The sequence below is a fragment of the Salvelinus fontinalis genome, chromosome 13 (assembly GCF_029448725.1).
Source record: "Salvelinus fontinalis isolate EN_2023a chromosome 13, ASM2944872v1, whole genome shotgun sequence".
Taxonomy (NCBI): domain Eukaryota; kingdom Metazoa; phylum Chordata; class Actinopteri; order Salmoniformes; family Salmonidae; genus Salvelinus; species Salvelinus fontinalis.
In genome coordinates, this window is record NC_074677.1 from 28,668,170 (window position 1) to 28,691,547 (window position 23,378).

At 43.1% G+C, this 23,378-nt stretch overlaps 1 protein-coding gene across 4 annotated transcripts in view; it reads left to right on the top strand.

Moving 5' to 3' along the window:
• The window catches only part of LOC129868358 (homeobox protein cut-like 1), a 244,473-nt gene that overhangs the window by 195,831 nt on the left and 25,264 nt on the right, over positions 1-23,378 (top strand). For 3 of the 4 annotated variants that reach the window (XM_055942277.1, XM_055942278.1, XM_055942280.1), the window contains 5 exons: positions 854-955; positions 1,417-1,506; positions 1,832-2,355; positions 7,321-7,716; positions 8,610-8,769. In XM_055942277.1, the coding sequence (XP_055798252.1) occupies positions 854-955; positions 1,417-1,506; positions 1,832-2,355; positions 7,321-7,716; positions 8,610-8,769 (1,272 nt within the window). The remainder of the gene's footprint in view (positions 1-853; positions 956-1,416; positions 1,507-1,831; positions 2,356-7,320; positions 7,717-8,609; positions 8,770-23,378) is intronic. The other variant, XM_055942279.1, reaches the window with a different exon arrangement.

A 23,378-nucleotide genomic window follows, 5' to 3' on the forward strand; every position in this document is an offset into this window, starting at 1 on the left:
TTACTGGTGTCACTGGTAGGCCACCATGTCTCCACTCCGGGGGGAGCGCTTACAGAGTCACCTGCCCTTGCCCGGGTCAGACTCCTTTTTGGTCATAAATTACTTGCAGTTCACCCCCCATGTAGCCAGCTGCTCCCCGCCTCACTCACACACATGAGCGAGCACGACCTTGCCCAATTACTCCGACCACTCACTCAGGACAAATGAGAGAGCGAGAAGAGGAAGCCGAAAGTTGGGAGCCACGTTAGTCTGTCCCCTCCATGTTTAACTCCAAACAGCAATTAGCCTTCCCTTCTGAAGCCCATCCAAAACACCAGGTCTTATGTTTCTTATGGAGCTTGTCCAAAGTCTGGTTCCCATTGTTGCAGAGAGAGTGTAGCTGGCTGGCTGCTGGAAGTGTTCTGTTCTGTTCAGCGCTCATGAGGAACATGTGTAGCCTTGACCACTTGTGTTAACAGGATTGAGCTGTGTTGTAAAGGGAGATCCATGGGGAGTACTGCAGTCCAGGGGGGCCGTGGCGGTTAGTCAGAACGCAATGAAGGAGAAGGCTAGGAACAACGTCTCCTTGGGTTCCTTTGAGACAGGAGACAGTGGGTAGACTCAAACTTCACCGTCTCACAGCTTGTCTGAATTTACTGTTTTACTGGATATTTATAGGAAAGTAGCACTTTTCTCAAACTCAAAACATTCAGCTATATTTTGGATATGTTATGACTGTGCACCTGTGACATATTGTAGTCAAATACTAGCAACATTTATTAATTACCCCAACTTTCTATCACCCCCATTGCTTCCCACCGTCCCTCCCTTTGGTACAGTCCATTGACCCCTGACCTTTGTTGCCCATACCTAGGTAACATCACCACGCGGATCCGTACTCCGGAGACTGGGTCAGACGAGGCCATCAAGTCCATCCTGGAGCAGGCCAAGAGAGAGCTGCAGGTCCAGAAGGCTGGTGAGTGACTCCTCTCTTTGCTCTGTGTCTGATGGAAACTACTCTACACCAGGGTCTGGTTTGAATTTCCAATTGATTCCCTGTATTGACAGAGCTAAAATAAATTGACCTCAACCCTGCTGTTGAAGCTTCTCGTCTGACCCCCAACCCTCATACCACACTGCATGCCCCTTATAAGTAAATTATAGGGATAGTGGGTATTGAAGGGATGAAGGGACTTCCTAGTGTGTTGACCTCATACAAAAGTGAAGTAAAGTGAATGAATGAACATACAGTAGGATGTGATGTGGTTGGATCAAGCTTTCCCAATTGTATCTTATGGGTCCGACATTTATCCCTAAATTGCCAATGCCATAACTAATGTCAAACAGTGCTAGTGACTACCCCATACACCGCCATTAGAATGTCTAAGAGATGTCCCTCGTGCTAACCCCCTTTTGATGCCATGCCACCCACTACAGATGGTGTGAACAACAGACAGCGACGACAGACAGGTTACCCCCGAGGCATGGGCAACTATTTCGCAAAATATGCACAAAGTCTCAGACTCGGTGAGGAATGGATTTAACCTTAAACAATGTGTGGCCCCACACCGAGAATATACAAACCAAATACAGACTACAAGACTGTTGTGCCTTCTGTTTCTGTAAGGGATGTAGAAAACATTTCCTTGACCATGTCTTAAATCTAAGGGATATGGTTCTACTATGGAGCATATATTTTCCTTTTGTGTAGAACTTCAGGTATTAAACAGAAAATCCAGAATTATCCTCCACTTATCCTAGCACTGTATATGTGGGCCATGAAGCATCATCTGAAGTTGAGTGTGGATGATATTTGTAGCGATGTCTGATGACTGTGTATCCTCTCTGTCAGTCTCTCTCCCTGCAATGGACTCGTCTCAGACCCCTCCCTCGTCCAGCATTGGTGGTGGTGGTGGTACTATCGGCTCAGGTGGATCCTCCAGCTCAGACGAGACCATCCGCTCCATCCTAGAGCAGGCAAGGAGGGAGATGGAGGCCCAGCAGGCCGCCCTGGAGCCCATCCTCAAGCCCTCCTCCATGGGCCCCTCTGACCTGGCCCTGCTCTCTCCCAAACACCTGGGCGCTTCCACTCTCCCGGCCTCCTACTCACCCCTGGCCCTGTCCCTCAAGAAGCCCTCCATCCCCCCATCCTCCTCGCCCTCCTCCCTCCTGGACTTCCACTCTGCCATGGTGAAGGAGGCAGGAGAGGTGGTGGTGGGAGAAGGCGGGGTAGGAGGAGGGTCTCTAATGGACGGAGGGACCAAGCAGGGGCGGGGCTCCTGGAGGGACCAATGGTGGAATAGTATGCACCCCGGGGGGCGGGGAGTCATGTCTAGCATGAACGACGACGCGCGAAGTCAGGAGGACAGCAAGGAGGTACAGTACCGTTAATACCTCACACACTCTGCCTTCATGACCTCTCACCTCTGAACCATGGTGGTCAGGCCACAGTTAGGGCTGTTACGGTCACCTCATTACCGCCACACCGGCAGTCATGACCACATGACCGTAATTAGGCTTCTCCAAAACTGCACTCTGGTGCTGCTGATGGTCATTAGTAGCCTACCAAACTTGCTAACAGCCAGTCACTAATGGCCTGGTACTCAGCACTCTATTGTCCCTCTAATCACTATGTCATCAATCCAAATGCAATCTAAAATATAATCAAACACTTAATGAGAGCCCTGGCATTCAGAGTTTGAGTGGAATAGGATCACCTGTTGCACAGTGAGAGCCTGCTCCTCATTGCTGGTTAATGCATGAAATGAAATGTGTTCCTATAAGCCCATGTTGCACAAAATCTCTACAGGCTATGCTATGCAAACATGTAGACTTTTTCAAATCATAGTTGCATGCACATGTAGCCTAGCCTATAGACCTGTATGTTTTGATAAGGTTTGTATCGCAACTAAAGTGGGCAAATAAATCTTAAGCGTAGCCTATAGGCCTAGGACCCCTGGAACAGGGTTGGAGAGCCCATAGCGCTAAGTGAAACACATGTTCTTATAAGCCCAGTCATTGCACAATGGCTTGTGAAAACAGGGTTTTGACCTGCCAATATTTAAAAGATGATCCCAGCTTTCTGGTGCTGCTATATTTATTGCAATTTTTTTTAATTATTAAGGACATCAATCCGCTTTACAACCGGTGTAGCTTACCTGGCATATTAAAAACATAACCGCAGTAAGCGCTTCCCCCATTCGCTATTCGAGTGCAGGCTACGGATGACAGATTTTTTTGTGGGCCATTCTATAGTAAATACTCAAATATTTCCACACATATATTAGTAGGCTATATGTAAAGAGCACATTACATTGAGAATAGTCTGATGGGTGAGAGTATTATCAAGTGCTTGTCAAATTGTGAGTGAGAGACTGATGAAATGTGTGCAGCCTGTGCAAGAAACAGTGACATTAAAAAAACATACATTTGTCGCAAAATGCAGCCTTAGAATGTATTAGAAATCAAAACATTTAGCCTAACAACAAAAGTTGAATAAATAACTAAATTAAGCATATAGGAGGACCTGTTTCAAATTATCACTTTGTTAACCACTCAACACAATAGCCGCATGTCCGCACTCCCTCAATCATATCCTTTCTATTTTATTCAGCTACTGTATGTTCAATTATATTCTTCTTAGCATAAAATAATGCCACAGAGTTCTAAGCAAATATTGTCTGCAAAATGAACAAGTGTAGCCCACAGTTATATGGCATAGCCAGATCAGGGCCTAACATAAGGATGAATATGAATATGAATATGCTATTCTGTTCTCCTGAAATAGGCTTCATTTTCTTCATATCATAATGTTTCTTTAGACCTGTCTAAAATAAATAATGGATTTATTGTGACGGTGTAGGCTATATTAAATTGATTTATTATACTTTTTTCAATGTAGACGTTCCAAAGGTCCGCATAGGCAAGATGCCGAACGGCCATCGCTCATCCATATATTTATATGTACATATTGTTATTCATTCCTTTGTTGTTGTGAAATTGTTAGATTACTTGTTAGATTTACTGCATGGTCGGAACTAGAAGCACAAGCATTTCGCTACACTCACATTAACAACTGCTAACCATGTGTATGTGACCAATAACATTTGATTTGATTTGATTTCAGTGGCTTGTAGGCTATGCGTGGAAGGCCGGAGATGCTAAATGTGTTTTTGTTCATTAACGGACCGGCAGTTATTTGCATGATAGTTACTGGCTGACAAAATGTCATGACCGCCACAGCCACAATGTTCAAAATGTTCTGAGAATGTGTCATATCCAATGTCCAAATCCAAACTTCCAGCACGCATTTACTGTGAACACTGAGGCTGTACCCACTTTAACTTAGTTTTAACAGTGGCCATGTAGGCTACTGTGGCTATTTGATCATAATGTACTATATACTATATACTATACTATATATACTATATACTATATATAGTACTATGTACTATATGTACTATATATAATGCCTACCATCAAAAACAATGGAGAAAATTCAGCCCATAATATTTTAACATGGAAATAGCTGTTCGATCATTCAGCCTACAGTTGCTGCCAATGTGTGGTGTTCAATGTAGGCCTACAGTCCATGATACTTTTGAGAAAAAAAAAACTGCAGGGCTTGACATTAACCTGTTTATCCACTTGTCATTCAGACAAGGTGACTGAAAATGTTGTGGTGTTGTTTGATGCAAGAAACCACATAATAAAACAAAATGCACTATTATTGCCGTACCATTATTACAGAGAATCAGACCGCTTATGCTACCCTCAGTTTACTCAAACCAAAGTAGCCAATAGACAATCTCAAAATACAACACTTCCCCTTTAAGACAAAAAAAAGCTCTTTACCTGACTCGCTTTTCAAAGATGTCTAGAAATGTATAAATCTTGTACTCTTGTAGGAAGCAATCACTCCCCTATTGCTGACCACTAATGATCTATAACTGGGCTAATAATCCACTAACTAGCAAAGGACTTGAACAAAATGTGCACACGTGGCTACATGTAGCTCTTGCTTTGATCTCCTAACAAGCGCATCTACTCACAACCGCTCATGCTGTAAACACAGTCCAGTTCAATGTAAATGGCAAAGGTCTATTTGCATATAGGCCTACTGCAGCTCTGATTGTTTATGCCACACTGGTTTGTGTAGAGTACGGGCTGAGTAGTGCGTGTCAATGCAATAGAATCCTACGCCGATGTGTTCTGCCTACAACAAAATATCTTGCATAGTTAATTTTGTTTTGGCATGTTGCATTGAAAGTGGCTAATATTGCATTGATTCGATCACAATTTCAACAGTAAAGGGAAACGTTGATAGTGTTAACAGGGATAATTCTAGAACAGTGGTCACCAACCTTCTGAGTCAAAATCAGATTGATTCAAAATGCAAGTCGAGATCTACCGCTCAGATTTTTTTTTACATGACTTGAAAAACATAAGCCTATGCAACATTAACCAATTAAAAACAGTACTGTAGCAATTATGTTTGTGCAGTATGCTATAGGCTCAATATATTATCAATGCATATTGGCTTTGCTTGAATTGGCCTGCCAATGCATTGTTGTTCGGCCATTTTTTTAAATTATATTTAAAAGAATTGAGGTAGGCTATATGATCACACTGGTAATAGATGCATTATTGTATTACTTGTGAAGCACAGCTGAGTGAGCATACATTTAAATAATTCGCTTTTTATTTAATTTAATTGGACTGATGGTGCCTACATCTGGTGGTCAGTCTCAGCAGAGGGAGAGAGCAGCAGACTGAGGGTCCGCCTCTCAACATCCCTCCGCTCTCCCTTTCCTCCACTAACACTGACCATAAAGGGACACCGTCTTCCAGATGATGGTGAAACTCGTGTCGCACCGCATTATTTCTGCCTTATGCACAAATTCCTGTTGTTACTTCTATGAACAGAGAAAGTTAAATATTCCTCGATATTAAAAAAGACCTAAGCTGCTAATAATAATAACAACGCAAGCCTATAGATACACTTTGCTAGTCATTCATTACTGCTGCAGTGTTTGTTGTAGCGCTGATTGGAAATAGGAAAAACTTGCATTTTATGGCTTATAAAAGTGTTGAACACAAAGTGTTGAGTAAGAATTTAAACATGAACTCACTCATAAAAACAGCAGCTCTTTGCTGTATTCATTGACATTCTCTCTAGTCATGGTTTTGAAATCTCACAGTATCAACTTTGCTGTAGCTTTCTTTTATGCCTGCTATGTTACTGCAGAGACGGTCGTCTGAGCCATTCGATTGGCCAGCGGTAGGCCTATAGTGCACTTGATTTGCTCTCTGGGCCAGCCTGGAAGGCAGAGTTTGTACCTTCAGACACACGAAATGGTTCAAAATGGCAACAGTTCGTCTACCCAGCGCGCAGGGCAGCTGAACCGTGTGCACCTACCGCCAACAGCCCGAGACAAATTTATTAAAAAAATAGGAACACAATGCTTTATACATTTTTTTAAATAAATGTTTGGTGATCGACTAGGAATGCCTTGGAGATCGACCTGTCGATCGCAATTGACCGGTTGGTGAACACTACTCTAGAAAGTTGAGTGAAGTTCAATCTCATGCTTCTCTCTGTGGGCTGATATTTCTGCACGCGCACGCAGCTTAGAGCGAACATTGGTCATATCACTATATCACACATTTCTAAACTCATGGCTAATACCCTCTGATGGAACATCTACAGTATGTGCTGTTTGTCTGTTGTTATCTACTTCTCATACTGCTGAGATTTGTTACTCACTATTGTAGTTTTTGTTGGTGGCCATCACTCAAATCAGCTTCCGTACACAGCCCTTGTGCAACTGTAATTTTAATGTATTTGGAAGGTGATATTGGAAGACCGTGTTGTAATAGACCACACCAAACAGAGGGCTATTGTCTTTGCTCATCTGTAACATGCAGTTGCTCCACTCAGGACGAAATGCTCCGTGTCCATGTGTGTGAGGTTTGTGTCGACACCGCAAACCGGTTTAGCAACGCGGCGGAGACAATCTGCTGGGTGTCTCCATCAGATATGGCAAACTATCAACTTTCAAAGGCAGAACACGGCCTAACCCAGCAACTTATGGGAGCTAAGTTTCTTTGCTCCACATACCCACTATGGATCCATCCAATGACAGTGGCTGTGTCCTAATCCTTTATAGGGGAAGAGGAGCCACCTATGTATTCATAGCTGGCCAATAGCTTGACGTTAGCGTTAGTGGTTAGCGCCCTCCCTCCACAGTGACTGTGCCGTTTGCAATTTGCCATTAGCCTTTAGTGGCAGGCCCCATCCCCACTACCCCCACTGACTGTGCCTTTCTGTGTCTCCGCCAGAAGCCTCCCCGGCTGGCCAGCTCGTCCTCGGCGCTGGCCGCCTTCTCCTCCTCCGTCTCCATCTCCTCCCCGGACTGCTGGAAGGACTGGCCCCGGGCCGAGTCCCCATACTCCCAGGCCGGCTCCGAGCCCGGCGGAGGCACCAACACCCAGGGGCCCAGCCGCGCCGACACCCCCCAGAGCAGCCCCTCTCCCCTGCCCCTGTCCTTGAGCCTGGGTCCCCTGGGTTCCCTGTTGACCTCCGCAGCCAAACCAGTCAAGCCGGTGGTGGCGCCGCTCACGCCTGAGCAGTACGAGGTCTACATGTACCAGGAGGTGGACACGGCCGAGCTCACGCAGCAGGTCAAGGACAAGCTGGCCAAGAACGGCATCTGCCAGCGCATCTTTGGAGAGAAGGTGTGCAAGACACCCTACGCCCTACCATCCCATACCACCCTACGCCCTATCGTCCCATACCACCCTACGTCGTACCGTCCCATACCCGTGTCCTTATACTGCCTGATATACCCATCCTGCGCCAGTGTAGTCAACTCACATCCCCCCTGTAATACTGCTCCCCTTCCCTCTCTCCCTTCCAGTAATCTACGCTGAGTCACCCAACTGCCCTCCACCCTCGGTCAGCACAGTTCAAAACTGTGTGTACTATGCTAACTCAGCCCCTCCGTTGGAGTGTGTTTCTTAAATGAATCCATTCATACACATGTAAAAGGATTTGTGTGAAGCGGTCACTATTGACATCACACAATATATGTGGTCCTCTAAGCTGCAGTACAGTACAGAGGGCCCCCATCCTACACTGGCCAGCAGTTGTCACACCCATTTAGACACATCTAAGCCTTTCTCTCTTAGCAGTCAGCTAGTTAATGGCATAACACAGTGATGTAGCATTGGGCCACCAACCAGGATTCCACCAACAAAAACTGTTACACACCCTCTTTGGTACAAACTAAAGCAGACGGTGTAATGATGTACTGTACAGATCTCAGGGGTTTGAAGGGAAAACTGCATGATCTCTGTGTATTTGCATGTGTGTTTGTACTTGACTATGTCTTTTACTTGTCCATACTGTACAGTATGGACTATTGTTTTTGTTTGCTTACAGTAGCTAATATCAGGCTTCATGCTGGCATGCATTCTGTGCAGTGTAATTATACATTGGAATGTTATTTTACTGTGATTGTGAGCTCAGGTATATTTAATTATTTATTGGCTGACGTGTCTGTGTTCTGTGCGTGTGTGTGCATGTCTGTCTGTCTGTCTGTTTGTCAATGCGTGTGTACATGTTACAGGTGCTGGGCCTGTCTCAGGGTAGTGTTAGCGACATGCTGTCCAGGCCCAAGCCCTGGAGTAAGCTGACCCAGAAGGGCCGGGAGCCCTTTATCCGTATGCAGCTGTGGCTCAATGGAGAGCTGGGCCAGAACGTCCTGCCCTTACAGGGCCAGCCACAAGGTAAACACACACACCAGACGCACACACACACATACACACACACACACACACTGATAGAAAGTACTGCACCTTCATTACCAGCCACAATGTATAAGTACACACACACAGAAACAAATACACACTATTGCTGAGCAAATAACCAAAATGTTTTTTAAACTACTAATTGACTGATGTTGGTTCAATTGTTTTAATTTCATTTCGTTAAGTTTTTTTCTGTGACCTCAATGCGCAGTTTCTATTGAGATAAATCAGATCAAGCCCTAACTGTGTGATGTAGTAGGGATTTGTAGTTTAACAGGCCAATATTCTACATAGTTTAGCATGTACCTACTTTTTCGGTCTGTGTGGGGCAGACAGGGAGAGAAGAGACAGAAGAATGCATGATCAAGAGGGAAAGAGAACAGTTGCTTTAAAATGGCTCTACCTAAAAATACATGATCTAAGTGATTGATAGTTGGTATTCAGCAGTCATAAAAGAATGCAGTCATTGAAGAACTATTAAAATAGTGATATTGTCAGACAGCATTGGCAGCAGCTCTATAGAGATGAGATGATGACTTGGAATGAAATAAAAGTGATAAAATAAAACAAATGTAATATACACAACAACTGAAATATTTGATTAAAGCAGTTCTTCTCAATTATTTTCTGTTACGCCCCCCCTAGGAAGAAGTAAACATTTCGCGCCCCCCAACTCTCCGCCGCGACTGTAAATAGTATCATTTGTCTATAAAATTGTTATAAGTACACCTCTGCATAACATTGTAGCCTTATTAACATTAAAGAAAACAAAAAAAGAAAGAAATATAGATCAACTTACAACAAAGAATAACTTTATTAACATTGTTTTTTAGTATGTAACAGAAAAGACTTAAAGTGCATCAATTTGCCTGAAATGTTTAAAAAAAATCAATCCTTATTTAAACTGTAAACATTTTTTGACCATTTGGCACTGAAAAATAAAATAAAATATAATCAATAAATAATAATAAATTCAAATTGATCAGCAACATTAACTCAGGAGCACAATATATGAAACACTTTAACCTATAAAACAAAAATGAATAAAACAATGTGCAGATTTTTTTTAAATCAAAATGAGGAAGTCAGGAAAATGGCTACAATGAGCACGTTTTACAGAGCACAGCTTTTCGAAGCAGGGTTTGAAGCATGATTCTGCAACTCTCAGCTCCTGCTCAATGTTTAGCTGGGACCTGTACTTGGTCTTCAGTGCAGCAACAGCAGAGGAGTCTCACAAAGATAAGATGTTGCAAAAGGAAGAATGCCCATGGCCCTCTGCCCTAAGAGTGGATACTGCCTCTCTACACTCAGCCAGAATTCACTCAGTGTCTGTGATGTGAACCTCAGTCTCAATGTGGAGTCAGACGTCATATCAATGAACTGGTCCTCCTCTGCAGAGCTGAAACCAGTTGGAGCTGGTGCATTGAAAGGATCTCTCACCCAGTCATATTGCGAACTGTTTTCAGGGAAGTACATTTTAAAGAATCCCATCATTGATGAAATATGCTCCTTAATATATGGAATCACTGAGGTGGCATCATAGTCAGTAGTGTCAACAAATTCACGCAGGTCCTCGAATGAATCAGTATTTCCTTCATCAAGTCGCCTGCCCCACATTGCTAGCTTTCAAGTGAAAGAGCTGATCTTGTCTGTGACCTGAGGGAGGTGTTTATCTTTCCCTTGAAGCTGTAGATTTAGTTCATTTAGCTTTCCAAATATGTCACTCAGGTAGGCCAGTTTTGCCAGGAAGTTCTCATCACTACATTTTTCTGCGAGGTCATACTTGTGCTCCTTCTCCGAAAACATTCTCATCTGCTCTCTGAGCTCAAAAACTCTGGACAAGACTTTTCCTCGTGACAGCCACCTTGCTTCACTGTGAAACAGCACAGCTTGATGTTCAGCTCCCATCTCCTCACAGATAGCAGAGAAGACTCTTGTTTTTAGTGGTTTGGTCTTTATAAAATTGACTACACCTACAATGTCAGTCATAACCTCACTTAATTCAGAGGAAAGGTGCCTTGATGCCAGTGCTTCTCTGTGTATAACACAGTGTGTCCACTCAGCATTAGGTGAGGCCTTCTTGATGAGTGCCCAAAGTCCTTTTCTCATCCCTGCCATGGTCTGTGCACCATCACTGCAAACACCAATGCAGTTCTCCCACTTTAGCCCATTCTCAGTCAGGAAGCAGTCCAGCATTTTGAATAGCTCTTCAGCTGTGGCTCTGTCTCTGACATATTTACAAAAAAGTAGATCCTCACACAGGGAGTTTGTCATGTCAAAACGTACATAAGCGATAAACAAACAGTCTTTGTTGCTGTCAGTTGCTTCATCGAACTGTAAGGCAAAACGTTTGTCTCTGAGTTTATCTACCAGCTGTTCTTCAAGATCATTAGCAATGTCATTTATACGTCTGGCGACAGTGTCATTGGACAGAGGGATAGTTTTTATTTTTGCAGCACTTGCGTCATCCAGCATGACAGAGACCATGTCTAATGCTGCAGGCAGTATCAGCTCCTCTGCTATGGAGTGTTTTTTTTGTTGCACTGAGCAATTTGGTGGCCACCTTATATGATGCTAACAGTGCTCGCTGGTTTACTGAAGTAGCATTCACAAAGCGGGACGATTGTTGGCAATATTCGACACGTTTTCGCTGAAGAAAACTCAAGCGGCTTATCAGCGGGATTGATGTGTAATGTCTTTAAGTGACGCCTTAATTTATTTGGCTTCATGCTGTCCGCTGCCAACATTTTTAGACACAGTAAACATACCGGTCTTTCCTCGTCTCCCACCGTAGTCACAGTGAAGCCAAGCGCTACATACGCGTCGTCATTGTAACGATCGTCGTAATCGAGAAGAGGCGAGAAGGATCAGACCAATATGCAGAGTGGTTAGTGTTCATATTTAATGAAAATAGAATGAACACTTAACATACAAAAACAACAAACGTGACAAACCGCAAACAGTCCCGTGTGGTACAAACACAGACACGCGATACAACCACCCACAGCAACCACGTGAATCACAGGCTGCCTAAGTATGATTCTCAATCAGGGACAACGATTGACAGCTGTCTCTGATTGAGAATCATACCCGGCCGAACACAAACAACCCAACAAGAAAATAACACCTCGACAACCCACCCCAACTCACGCCCTGACCAACTAAATAAACACAAGAAAGAGGAAAAACAGGTCAGGAACGTGACAGTCATATTTCCTCGTCTTAGCTTTCGGGAGACTTACGTTTGTCTCATTATCTCCGTCTCTCTCCGCCTTTATTTTCATCCCTGTTAAATATTTTTCCATGGTGTCTCTTAAGGGTTTGTTATCTGCATTTCATATCACCTGCTCTGTGCTGTGTGCTCTTGTTCGGTGCAAAACAAACCTACTCCCTGCGGCAAAAAAAGCATGTTCCCCGGGGTCACCCGCGCCCCACTATTTAAGAAGGACTGGATTAAAGTAATGTGAATAAATGATAGTTGATAAGCAGTAACGGGCAGTCACTACCATCATGGGACTTTTATTAATTGTTTTCTTCTGTGTTACAGCATTCAACCCGCATAGTGTATTAATGTATTCATTTTTATATCAAAATCGAGAACCATGTTTATTTTTTAATGATCTAACTGAAACGACCTCAAAAATCACTAAACGCTCAGCACTTACACACACACCCACAAACACAAACAGAACATGCTGCTTACAGGGCCAACCAGGTATCTAGTAACGGAGGACTGGATACTATAGCCTCACACACACAATGTCGCTGATCAAATCCTTCTCAGAAAGGAATAGATGTTTTGACCACAAAGGAACATAGACTGTGCATTGTCGGTTTCATTGACAGTGAGCATATGCTTCCATGCATTTGTGTGTCTGCGTTCATGCGCTCGTACATACATCCACCTACAAGTGTGTGTGTGTGTCCATGTCCCAGTGTGTGATCTGGTTGATGGCCACTAAGAACAGGTAGAGCCTCTGTCCTTGCCCAGAGATTAAATTCTCCCCGGCTGCAGTCCTTGTACTGAAATGAAAATCTTTCCAGGTTTTTATTCCGTTTCTCGAGAGTTGGGCATAAGCACTGAGAGAGAGCCATCTATCAGCCAGTGGTGTGTGTGAACCTGTCCGTCAGGTCTCTCCCAAAGTCCTCCGTCTGCGTCTGCCTCCTGACCCCACCATCACACACACATACTGTACACACACACACACACACATCTTTATTTGTGTAATTTCAGAACTTTTTGGGGAGTAAGTTGTTGTATGTTTGTAGTAAGTTAGTTGTATGTTTGAACATTAAAAATCCTATTTTCTCTAACCCTTAGCCCTAATGTTAACCTTAACCCAAAACCCTAAACCTAACCCTTAAGCTTAAAATAGCATTTGAACAAATTCAGGACATGAAAAAAGTCCTGACTTTTCAAAAAAGTTATTGATTTCCTACCTTATCAGGACATTCGGGTGAATTCAAATCAAAATCTAATTTTATTTGTCACATGCGCCGAATACAATAATAATGTTAGAACATTGGGGTCCAGATAAGGTAGGACAACAAGTCCACACAAGCACACACATATACTGTGACCACACACATAGTATACCAGATCTTCTCTGAACACTGTTGCCTTTCTAACTCTTAATCTGTCCTTGTTCCCAGTCTCTGTCCCGGGAGCAGTTATCTGATTTATTCCACAATGGTTAAAGGTGCTACACATATGATTTTTTTCAATTTCCATAATATATCTGCAGTAATAGTGGAATGATAGTGTTTCACAATATAGCTTACTCACCAGTGTTGTGATTGGCTGTGATATTCGACTATTGATTTCTACCACCGGGGCGGCATCTGTAGTCAAAATGGGAAAGCTTTGACGTTGTGGCTGTGTTATCTAGTGGAAATCAGAAATTCTAGGTGTAGCACCTTTTAAGGTTTGGACTGGGTCAGTAATAGCTGATCCCAAGGCTATTTTTCAGGAAAGATGCCTCTTACTCACTCTCTCAAATAAGCCTAAAACACAACATATTTTTAAAACGCAATAAATAATTTCAGGTAGATTCAATCTCATTTGATACAATATTGAAAGGGCTAGTTTATTTATTTTTTATTTCACCTTTATTTAACTAGGCAAGTCAGTTAAGAACAACTTCTTATTTTCAATGACGGCCTAGGAACAGTGGGTTAACTGCCTTGCTCAGGGGCAGAACAACAGATTTGTGCTTAGCACAAGTGCTTAGCAACACCATTGAAATCAAAGGCCCGTGGCCTCCACTCATTTCTCATTAGCCAAAGCATGATAAGGTACACGCCAGGGTAAGGGGGTTTATGGTTAACACCTCCACGTCGTCCCGCCATCTACTCTATCTGAGCGTGTGCATCCCGACTGGTCGGAGCCGAAGCTACTGCAGGGATGCTAATTATGGATAGCTAATTAAAGACCAGGTGCTAGGGAGGTGATGACTGCAGAAAGACATCCAGGAAGACCCAAGGACATTGTTGATGTCTGCCACCGTGTTGATGTTGTCGTGAATTAAGATACAGGCTAATCAAATTTGGGGCCTCATTTGTGCCTGGCCCGAGGTAGATCAATTAAAATGGCAGGGTTTTTGAAGAAGATAATGATTTTTTTTTCATGCAAATACATTTTGGTTCTAAGTGGCCTTAGAACTGGGTTAGGAGACAATTAAGCAAATGTGTTGTAATTGTTGGTTAAGATGGGAAACTTTTATATTTTTGCTGATGAAACATTCAGGATTCAGTGTAGTGGGCAAAGTTCCCCTCATGAAGGATGTTGTATTTGAAGATTTCACTATAATTTGTGTCAAACCCTTTCCTTCATTCAAAATGTCTGCATTTGAAAACCCTTCCTATTCAATAGGAAGGGTTCTTCCAAGCCTCTGTTGAACATTTTCTCGACTGTTGCTGTTTTGTCTGGCCGGTTACCTCAGGCAATCTTCCAGACAACTAGTAGAGACAGTGAGACTACTATCCCAGAATGCTGCAGTGCCCATTGTGTCAGGGTGGATCTGGAGTCGTCATGGCAGCTATCTGCTGAGCCACACAGCAACCCACTCCACATGACGGAGAGCAGACGCAACACGGACATGTCACGAGCTTAGAAAGCCTTGTGTTTGTATTGTGTGTGTGTGTCTGGTCACGTTCTGTGGAAACACACATCATAGTCACATTGACAATCGACGCCAAGTGGTCTTTGCGCTCGTCGGACTAAACCTGACTTCATTTGCACCCATCTTAAAAAAAGATGCAATACTCAGCACCACCAATATACAGAAACCATACCTCACACTGATACATCTATAGATGCACAACATGGATGGATGTTACTCATAAATCTACTATGCACCACTAGCATGTACGCACTTTATACATGCTGAATCTGGTAAAGGTTGATCTTTTATAGAGCTGGTGCTAGCTAACCTGGTCCCAGCTCATTTGCTGTGATGATGAAGTGGCACCAGAGGATAGTCAGCCTCGCCTCTTAATGAGCATCTAATGTGAGGGAGCGCCATGCCCTGTTTACAGAGCTGTCACACCTTATAGACGAGAGCAGGATCCTCGATAACACACACAGGCCAGGGGGGGCAGTGGAAAATAAGGTGGGGGGGTTGTGGTGCTCTCTCCCGGGGGCCTCCCGGAGCTGTTGTAATCAATTACAGCGTCAGAACACTGATGTATGATAATTACTATGATAAAGCCCCCCTCCCCTCCCTCATCTACACTCTCCTCCTCCCAGACAGCCTCCTCCCTCTCGCAGACACACTCATACACATTCATACACTCGTGCACACACACCTACACATTCACAGCCCCTCTGCTTTGCTGGGCTACATCACCCCCCACCTCTTACACATATACACACACTCCTTTGGATAATTAATATGCAAATAATCAGCCGATGGTATGCTAAATAGGAGTAGGGCCTGGTTGGGGAGCAGAGCCATGATGAATTACATTTACTGTCTGTCTTACATTAAGTACCCTTTCTCCATTATTTTCACTGTAAATTAGCCACGGCAATATATAGATTACAGAGATGACTTTCGAACCGAAGAGGGAGATCGGGAACACAGGGAGAGTGAGAGAGAAAGAGGATCGAAAATGAATGGCTTTTAAAATGGGCCGTAGCTTAGAAAGAAATGTAAACGTCAGCTTGGGCTGGCCAGAGAATTTAAAAGTACATTATGTTCTTGGGATGGGGTTTAATGGGACACTTGTTAGATATGGTGCAGGGCAGGCAGACTTTCCTGAAACATGTGCACACACACACATATACACTGATGTGATTCTGTCATACACACACTCTCACCAACAGATACACACACAATCAAAAACACTTACATCATTCACATTCTTACTCACACTTGCACATGAACACGCATATTTGTCTATATTGTCACATATATAAACACACTTTGTCTATATCTTTCTATCTCACACACAAATACACACGCACACTTTTAGGCAGTCACGGCAGCAGGGGCCAAAGTGTGTTTAAAAAGGTCCATTTGTTGGATTATATGAATAGCCGGTGTAATGGACCAGGCTTTAGAAGCTCACATGACATTGTCCCAATCTGTGTTTCTGTCTTCTCAGGAATGCAAATGGAATGGACTGATAATAATGTAAAAGCCCCCTCTAAAAGCTGTGAAAAGTGATCAAAAGCTTTCAAAACCAACACAAGGCCACATTATGTTAATTTGTACCTCATTGTAGGAGACATGTTAATGTGTGTCACTGTATGCTCTTCACCCAGCACAGTATAACATCCTCACTGCCCCTCATTAGAACACACCACAGTTAGCCCAGCTATAAGTAACGCTCCCCAGGGATGTCTGTGGAAGCTACATACAGAGTACACACCCTCCATGTGCCTCTCAGAATGTGCGTGTGCATGTGTGTGTGAGGTAAAGAGTGTTCCCTGCCCCCTCTGTCTCAGCTCATCCTTTCCCCTCAGTGCTAACATGCCCTCTCCGTCAGGAACACGGATACAATGGGATGGGAAACATGGAGTATACCGATGCCAGCTTTAACACACACATTAACCAAGGGCCATATGACTAAAATGCTGCATGTTCAGCATCAAGGCTTTCTTCCCAAATGCTTCGTCTGTATATCAGAATGTTGAGTGTTGACTTTTAGTTTTGGGTGAAATTGAGTGCCACATTTGCATAGGCAAATGTATATATATACAGTGGGGAGAACAAGTATTTGATACACTGCCGATTTTGCAGGTTTTCCTACTTACAAAGCATGTAGAGATCTGTAATTTTTATCATAGGTACACTTCAACTGTGAGAGACAGAGTCTAAAAATCAAGAAAAACACATTGTATGATTTTTAAGTAATTAATTTGCATTCTATTGCATGACATAAGTATTTGATACATCAGAAAAGCAGAATTGAATATTTGGTACAGAAACCTTTGTTTGCAATTACAGAGATCATACGTTTCCTGTAGTTCTTGACCAGGTTTGCACACACGGCAGCAGGGATTTTGGCCCACTCCTCCATACAGACCTTCTCCATATCCTTCAGGTTTCGGGGCTGTCGCTGGGCAATACGGACTTTCACCTCCCTCCAAAGATTTTCTATTGGGTTCAGGTCTGGAGACTGGCTAGGCCACTCCAGGACCTTGAGATGCTTCTTACGGAGCCACTCCTTAGTTGCCCTGGCTGTGTGTTTCGGGCCATTGTCATGCTGGACGACCCAGCCACGACCCATCTTCAATGCTCTTACTGAGGGAAGGAGGTTGTTGGCCAAGATCTCGCGATACATGGCCCCATCCATTCTCCCCTCAATACGGTGCAGTCGTCCTGTCCCCTTTGCAGAAAAGCATCCCCAAAGAATGATGTTTCCACCTCCATGCTTCATGGTTGGGATGGTGTTCTTGGGGTTGAACTCATCCTTCTTCTTCCTCCAAACACGGCGAGTGGAGTTTAGACCAAAAAGCTCTATTTTTGTCTCATCAGACCATATGACCTTCTCCCATTCCTCCTCTGGATCATCCAGATGGTCATTGGAAAATTTCAGACGGGCCTGGACATGCGCTGGCTTGAGCAGGGGGACCTTGCGTGCGCTGCAGGATTTTAATCTATGACGGCGTAGTGTGTTACTAATGGTTTTCTTTGAGACTATGGCCCCAGCTCTCTTCAGGTTATTGACCAGGTCCTGCCGTGTAGTTCTGGGCTGATCCCTCACCTTCCTCGTGATCATTCATGCCCCACCAGGTGAGATCTTACATGGAGCCCCAGACCGAGGGTGATTGACCGTGATCTTGAACTTCTTCCATTTTCTAATAATTGCGCCAACAGTTGTTGCCTTCTCACCAAGCTGCTTGCCTATTGTCCTGTAGCCCATCCCAGCCTTTTGCAAGTCTACAATTTTATCCCTGATGTCCTTACACAGCTCTCTGGTCTTGGCCATTGTGGAGAGGTTGGAGTCTGTTTGATTGAGTGTGTGGACAGGTGTCTTTTATACAGGTAATGATTTCAAACAGGTGCAGTTAATACAGGTAATGAGTGGAGAACAGGAGGGCTTCTTAACTTCTTGAGAATACAGGGGGTGCTGTTTTCGCATTAGCATAATTTCCTCTACAGATTAAACTGCCTCTTATTCAATTATTGCTCTTACTATATGCATATAATTAATACCATTGGATAGAAAACAATCTATAGTTTCTAAAACCGTTTCAATTTTGTCTCTGAGTGAAACAGAAGTCATTTGACAGCACTTTCCCTGACCAAGAAGAAGAATGCAAGATGTGTATGCTCGCTTCAACGCTCTGCCTATATATGGTCACGCCACCTATGACCCGAAACACACTTCATTCGTCTTCCTCTGGGTGTCAAGAGGACGTCAGAGGAGAATTTTTTTGTTTATCTTGTACTGACGTGAAATAAGACCTATTTCTTTGGCGTGACCGACAACTTGCGGTTCTCTGAATCGCGCGATTTGGAGGTGCGATTGTCTACTGTTTTGCTGCCGTTACGGATGAAAACTATCTCCGTCTCGAAGTTTGTTTGATACATGTGACCATATCATCTTAATGTATGTTTTTTCAATATAGTTTAATCAGATTATTTGAATTTTTTCGGGAGTTTTGCCGTGTTCCGTTCTGTGACTTTGTTTACTTTGGCCAGTCGACCAGTACATATGCTAAATGAAGAGGGAAAGTTGCCATTATGAATGGATTGAACGACTCATCAGGACTAAGGACACCTTGATCAACATTCTGATGAAAGATCAGCAATAGTAAGACCCAATTTACGATGTTATTTCATATATCTGTCGTGCATGTGAACTGGTCGTGGGCGCCCAGCTGGTTCTGGCTGGCGTGGCTATGCTAATTTAGCGCTACATTTTGTTTTCGCTATAAAACATTTAATAAATCAGAAATATTGTTTGGATTCACCAGATGTTGGGCTTTCAATATCTGTACGCTGTGTATTTTTCTGAAATGTTTAAAGATAAGTAATTAGTTATATGACGTTGGTCTCTGTAATTGTTCTGGCTGCGTCGGCACTATTTCAGATTGCAGCTGCAATGTAGAACTGTGATTTATACCTGAAAAATGCACATTTTTCAAAAAAAAACTATCCTATACCATAAATATGTTATCAGACTGTCATCTGATTAGGTTTTTTCTTGGTTAGTGGCTATCAATATCTTAGTTTAGCCGAATTGGTGATAGCACCTGATGGAGTAAGAAACTGATGGAGTTAGAAAAGTGATGTCTTTTGCTAACGTGGTTAGCTAATAGATTTACATATTTTGTCTTCCCTGTAAAACATTTTAAAAATCTGAAATGGTGGCTTTATTCACAGGATCTGTATCTTTCATTAGGTGTCTTGGACTTGTGATTTAATGATATTTAGATGCTACTATTTAATTGTGACGCTATGCTAGCGATGCTAATCAGTGTGTGGGGGGGGGGGGGGGGTGCTCCCGGACCCGGGGTAGGTGCTCGTTAGAGGTTAAAGAAAAACTAACAGGTCTGTGAGAGCCGGAATTCTTACTGGTTGGTAGGTGATTAAATACTTATGTCATGCAATAAAATGCAAATTAATTACTTAAAAATCATACAATGTGATTTTCTGGATTTTTGTTTTAGATCCCGTCTCTCACAGTTGAAGTGTACCTATGATAAAAATTACAGACCTCTACATGCTTCGTAAGTAGGAAAACCTGCAAAATCTGCAGTGTATCAATTACTTGTTCTCCCCACTGTATCTAGTGTAGACATATATTGGTATTTAAATTGGTGCCGCTGTATTTTTGGAACAAAAAGCCTTTGGTTGCAGTTGAACTGGGCCAGTTTTGGAGTAGTATTTATCTAAAAGCCAGTGAAAGCTGTTTTAGGCCCTTTTAGCGTCACCACTGTCAGAGTTAAAAGCAGCAAGCAGCTGTACATCCAGATGCAGCGCACTCTCTGTCTCTCTCTGTCCTCTGGCGTCAAGCAAAACAGAGTGCCCTGCAAGGAAAACAGAGAACTTTGCCTCCTCCCTCTTTCATCTCCTCTCTCCCTCCCTCATTTTCTCCTTCCTTTCCTCAGTGCAATGTCCCTCTGGGCCGGTGACATGGCTGGGCTGTGGGTTGCTGGAACCATGTCACAGGACAACCTCTCATGTGGAGAACCCCACCCTTCCTTCGTCTCCAACTCCCCCCTCCCTCCCCTGCCCCCCTCGCGCCATGCCGCCAGTTAAAATGTCACCAGTCGGGTGAGCGAGCCGGGCAGGAGATGCAAGCTGACTGCCTCCCCCCTGCACACACACACACACTCCCCCTCAGCTGTTTCCCCCAGCATGGCAGGGAGGTGATCACTAGTGACGGCTCCCCTCGGCTGCTCACTTTAGGGCCGCAGCCAGCCACACACACACACACACACACACACAGAAAAAGACAGCTCATGCACAAAGCCTCAAACACACACACACCCTACCACACAGGGTTGGCAGAGAGAGGGAAAGAGGGATAGTGGAGGGAGAGAGAGAGCGGGAGCTTCATCTGGAGCCTCTGACTTTCATGTCAAACAAGTGACTAGTTTTTCCAGATTTCAGAAATCATTTTATCAAAAAACTGAAGACACTGTCTGTAGTTATACAGTGTTGAGAATGGACAGGGTAGTTTTGTGTTGGGTATTTACTCTTTTGGTCATATTAGATTTGGTTTTTAAGAGTTGCATGTCAGTTGCAGTTTGGCCATTACTTTTCTGTCAAGGTTGTAGATATGAGTATTCCAACACTGATCAACACACAAACACCTATCACTCTCCCCTGTCCCACACCTGTCCTTCACACAGACCTACAAACATACACACACCATTCCACTTCCAATATCCCATCTGTCCTTTACACACACACACACCATGTCATGTCCCGCAACTGTCCCTCACACATAACCTCCTCTGTTCCATCCTTGTACACCACACACACTCTCTCCCCTTCCTCATTCAGAGGGGTTGGGTTAAATACGGAAGACTAATTTCAGTTGAATGTGTTCAGTTGTACAACTGACTAGGTATCCCCCTTTCCTTTTCCCTTCCCTCAAACACATACACCCTCCCATGGCCAGATCCGTAGTGATGGGGAGACCTTGGACTCCATCAGCCCCCCTTCTTTCCATGCTGGCCTTCCTCCTGGCCTCGGCTGGGGAAGACTGATGAGTTGGCCCTCCTCTGCTGGCAGCCAGGCACCATGGAACCCCCTCTCAGTGTAGGACTACATCTCTACTTCTACTCCACCCACTCCACAGAGCAGGACAGGAGAAAGTCCAACCACCACATACACAGATACACATGGAACAAAAATATAAACGCAACATGTAAAGTGTTGATCGAATGTTGCATGAGCTGTAATAAAATATCCCAGAAATGTTCCATATGCACAAAAGCTTATGTCTCTTACATTTTGTGCACAAATGTATTTACATCCCTGTTAGTGAGCATTTCTCCTTTGCCAAGATAATCCATCCACCTGACAGGTGCGGCATATCAAGAAGCTGATTAAACATTATGATCATTACACAGGTGCACCTTATGCTGGGGACAATCAAAGGTCACTCTAAAATGTGTAGTTTTGTCATGTATAAGTGTATATTTGGCCTTGGATTTTAGGCTATTGTCTTGCTGAAAGGTGAATTTATCTCCCGTATCTGTTGGAAAGCAGACTGAACCAGGTTTTCCCCAAGGACTTTGCCTGTGCTTATCGCTTTCGTTTCTTTTTATTCTAAAAAAAAAACGCTTTGTCCTTGCTGATGACAATTATACCCATAACATCATGCAGCCACCACCATGTTTGAAAATATGAAGAGTGGTACTTAGTGTTGTGTTGGATTTGCCCCAAACTTAACACTTTGTATTCAGGACATAAGTTAATTTCTTTGCCAGATTTTTTGCAGTTTTCCTTTAGTGCCTTATTCCTTCTTTTCACTCTGTCATTTAGTTTTTTAATGTGGAAAACTCTTCAATCCTTAACAATTACAAGCATACCCATAACATGATGCTGCTTGAAAATATGGAGAGTGGTACTCAGTAATGTGTTGTATTGGATTTGCCCCAAACAAAACACATTTTTTGCAGTATTACTTTACAACAAGGATGCATGTTTTGGAATATTTTTTATTATGTACAGGATTCCTTGGTTTCACTCTGTCAATTAGGTTAGTATTGTGGAGTAACTGCAATGTTGTTGATCCATCCTCAGTTTTCTCCTGACACAGCCATTAAACTCTATAACTGTATTTAAGTCACCATTGACCTCATGGTGAAATCCCTGAGCGGTTTCCGTCAACTGAGTTAGAAAGGACAACTGTATCTTTGTAGTGACTGGGTGTATTCATACACCATCCAAAGTGTAATTAATAACTTCACCATGCTCAAAGGGATATTCAAAAATCAGTTTTTATTTTTTACCCATTTACCAATAGTTGCCCTTCTTTGCAAGGCATTGTTAAACCTCCCTGGTCTTTGTGGTTGAATCTGTGTTTGAAATTCACTGCTCGACTGAGGTAGACATTCAAAAATAATGTTAAGCACTATTATTTCACACAGAGTGAGTCCTTGCAACTTATGTGACTTTTTAAGCAACATTTTACTACTGAACATATTTAGGCTTGCCGTAATTTTCAGCCCATGGAAAACACTCCGTATAAATAACAAGCAACATTCACTTCATTTTTCCCTTTCAGCAAAATCCTAGAAACCAAGAAATCAATACTTATTGACTCAAGACATTTCAGATTTTTATTTTCTATTAATTTGTAAAAATTTCTAAAAACATAATTACATTTTGACATTATTGGGTATTGTGTGCAGGCCAGTGACACAATCTAATTTTAAATTCTGATCTTAACACAACAAAATATGGAAAAGGGGTGTGAATACTTTATGAAGGCACTGTAGCTATGCACACACACACAGTGCATTCGTAAAATATTCAGACCCCTTGACTTTTTCCACATTTTGTTACGTTACAGCCTTATTCTAAATTTGATTAAAAAAAAAAAAATCCCTTCTCATCAATCTATACACAATAACCCATAACGACAAAGCAAAAATTGTTAATTTGCAAATGTAT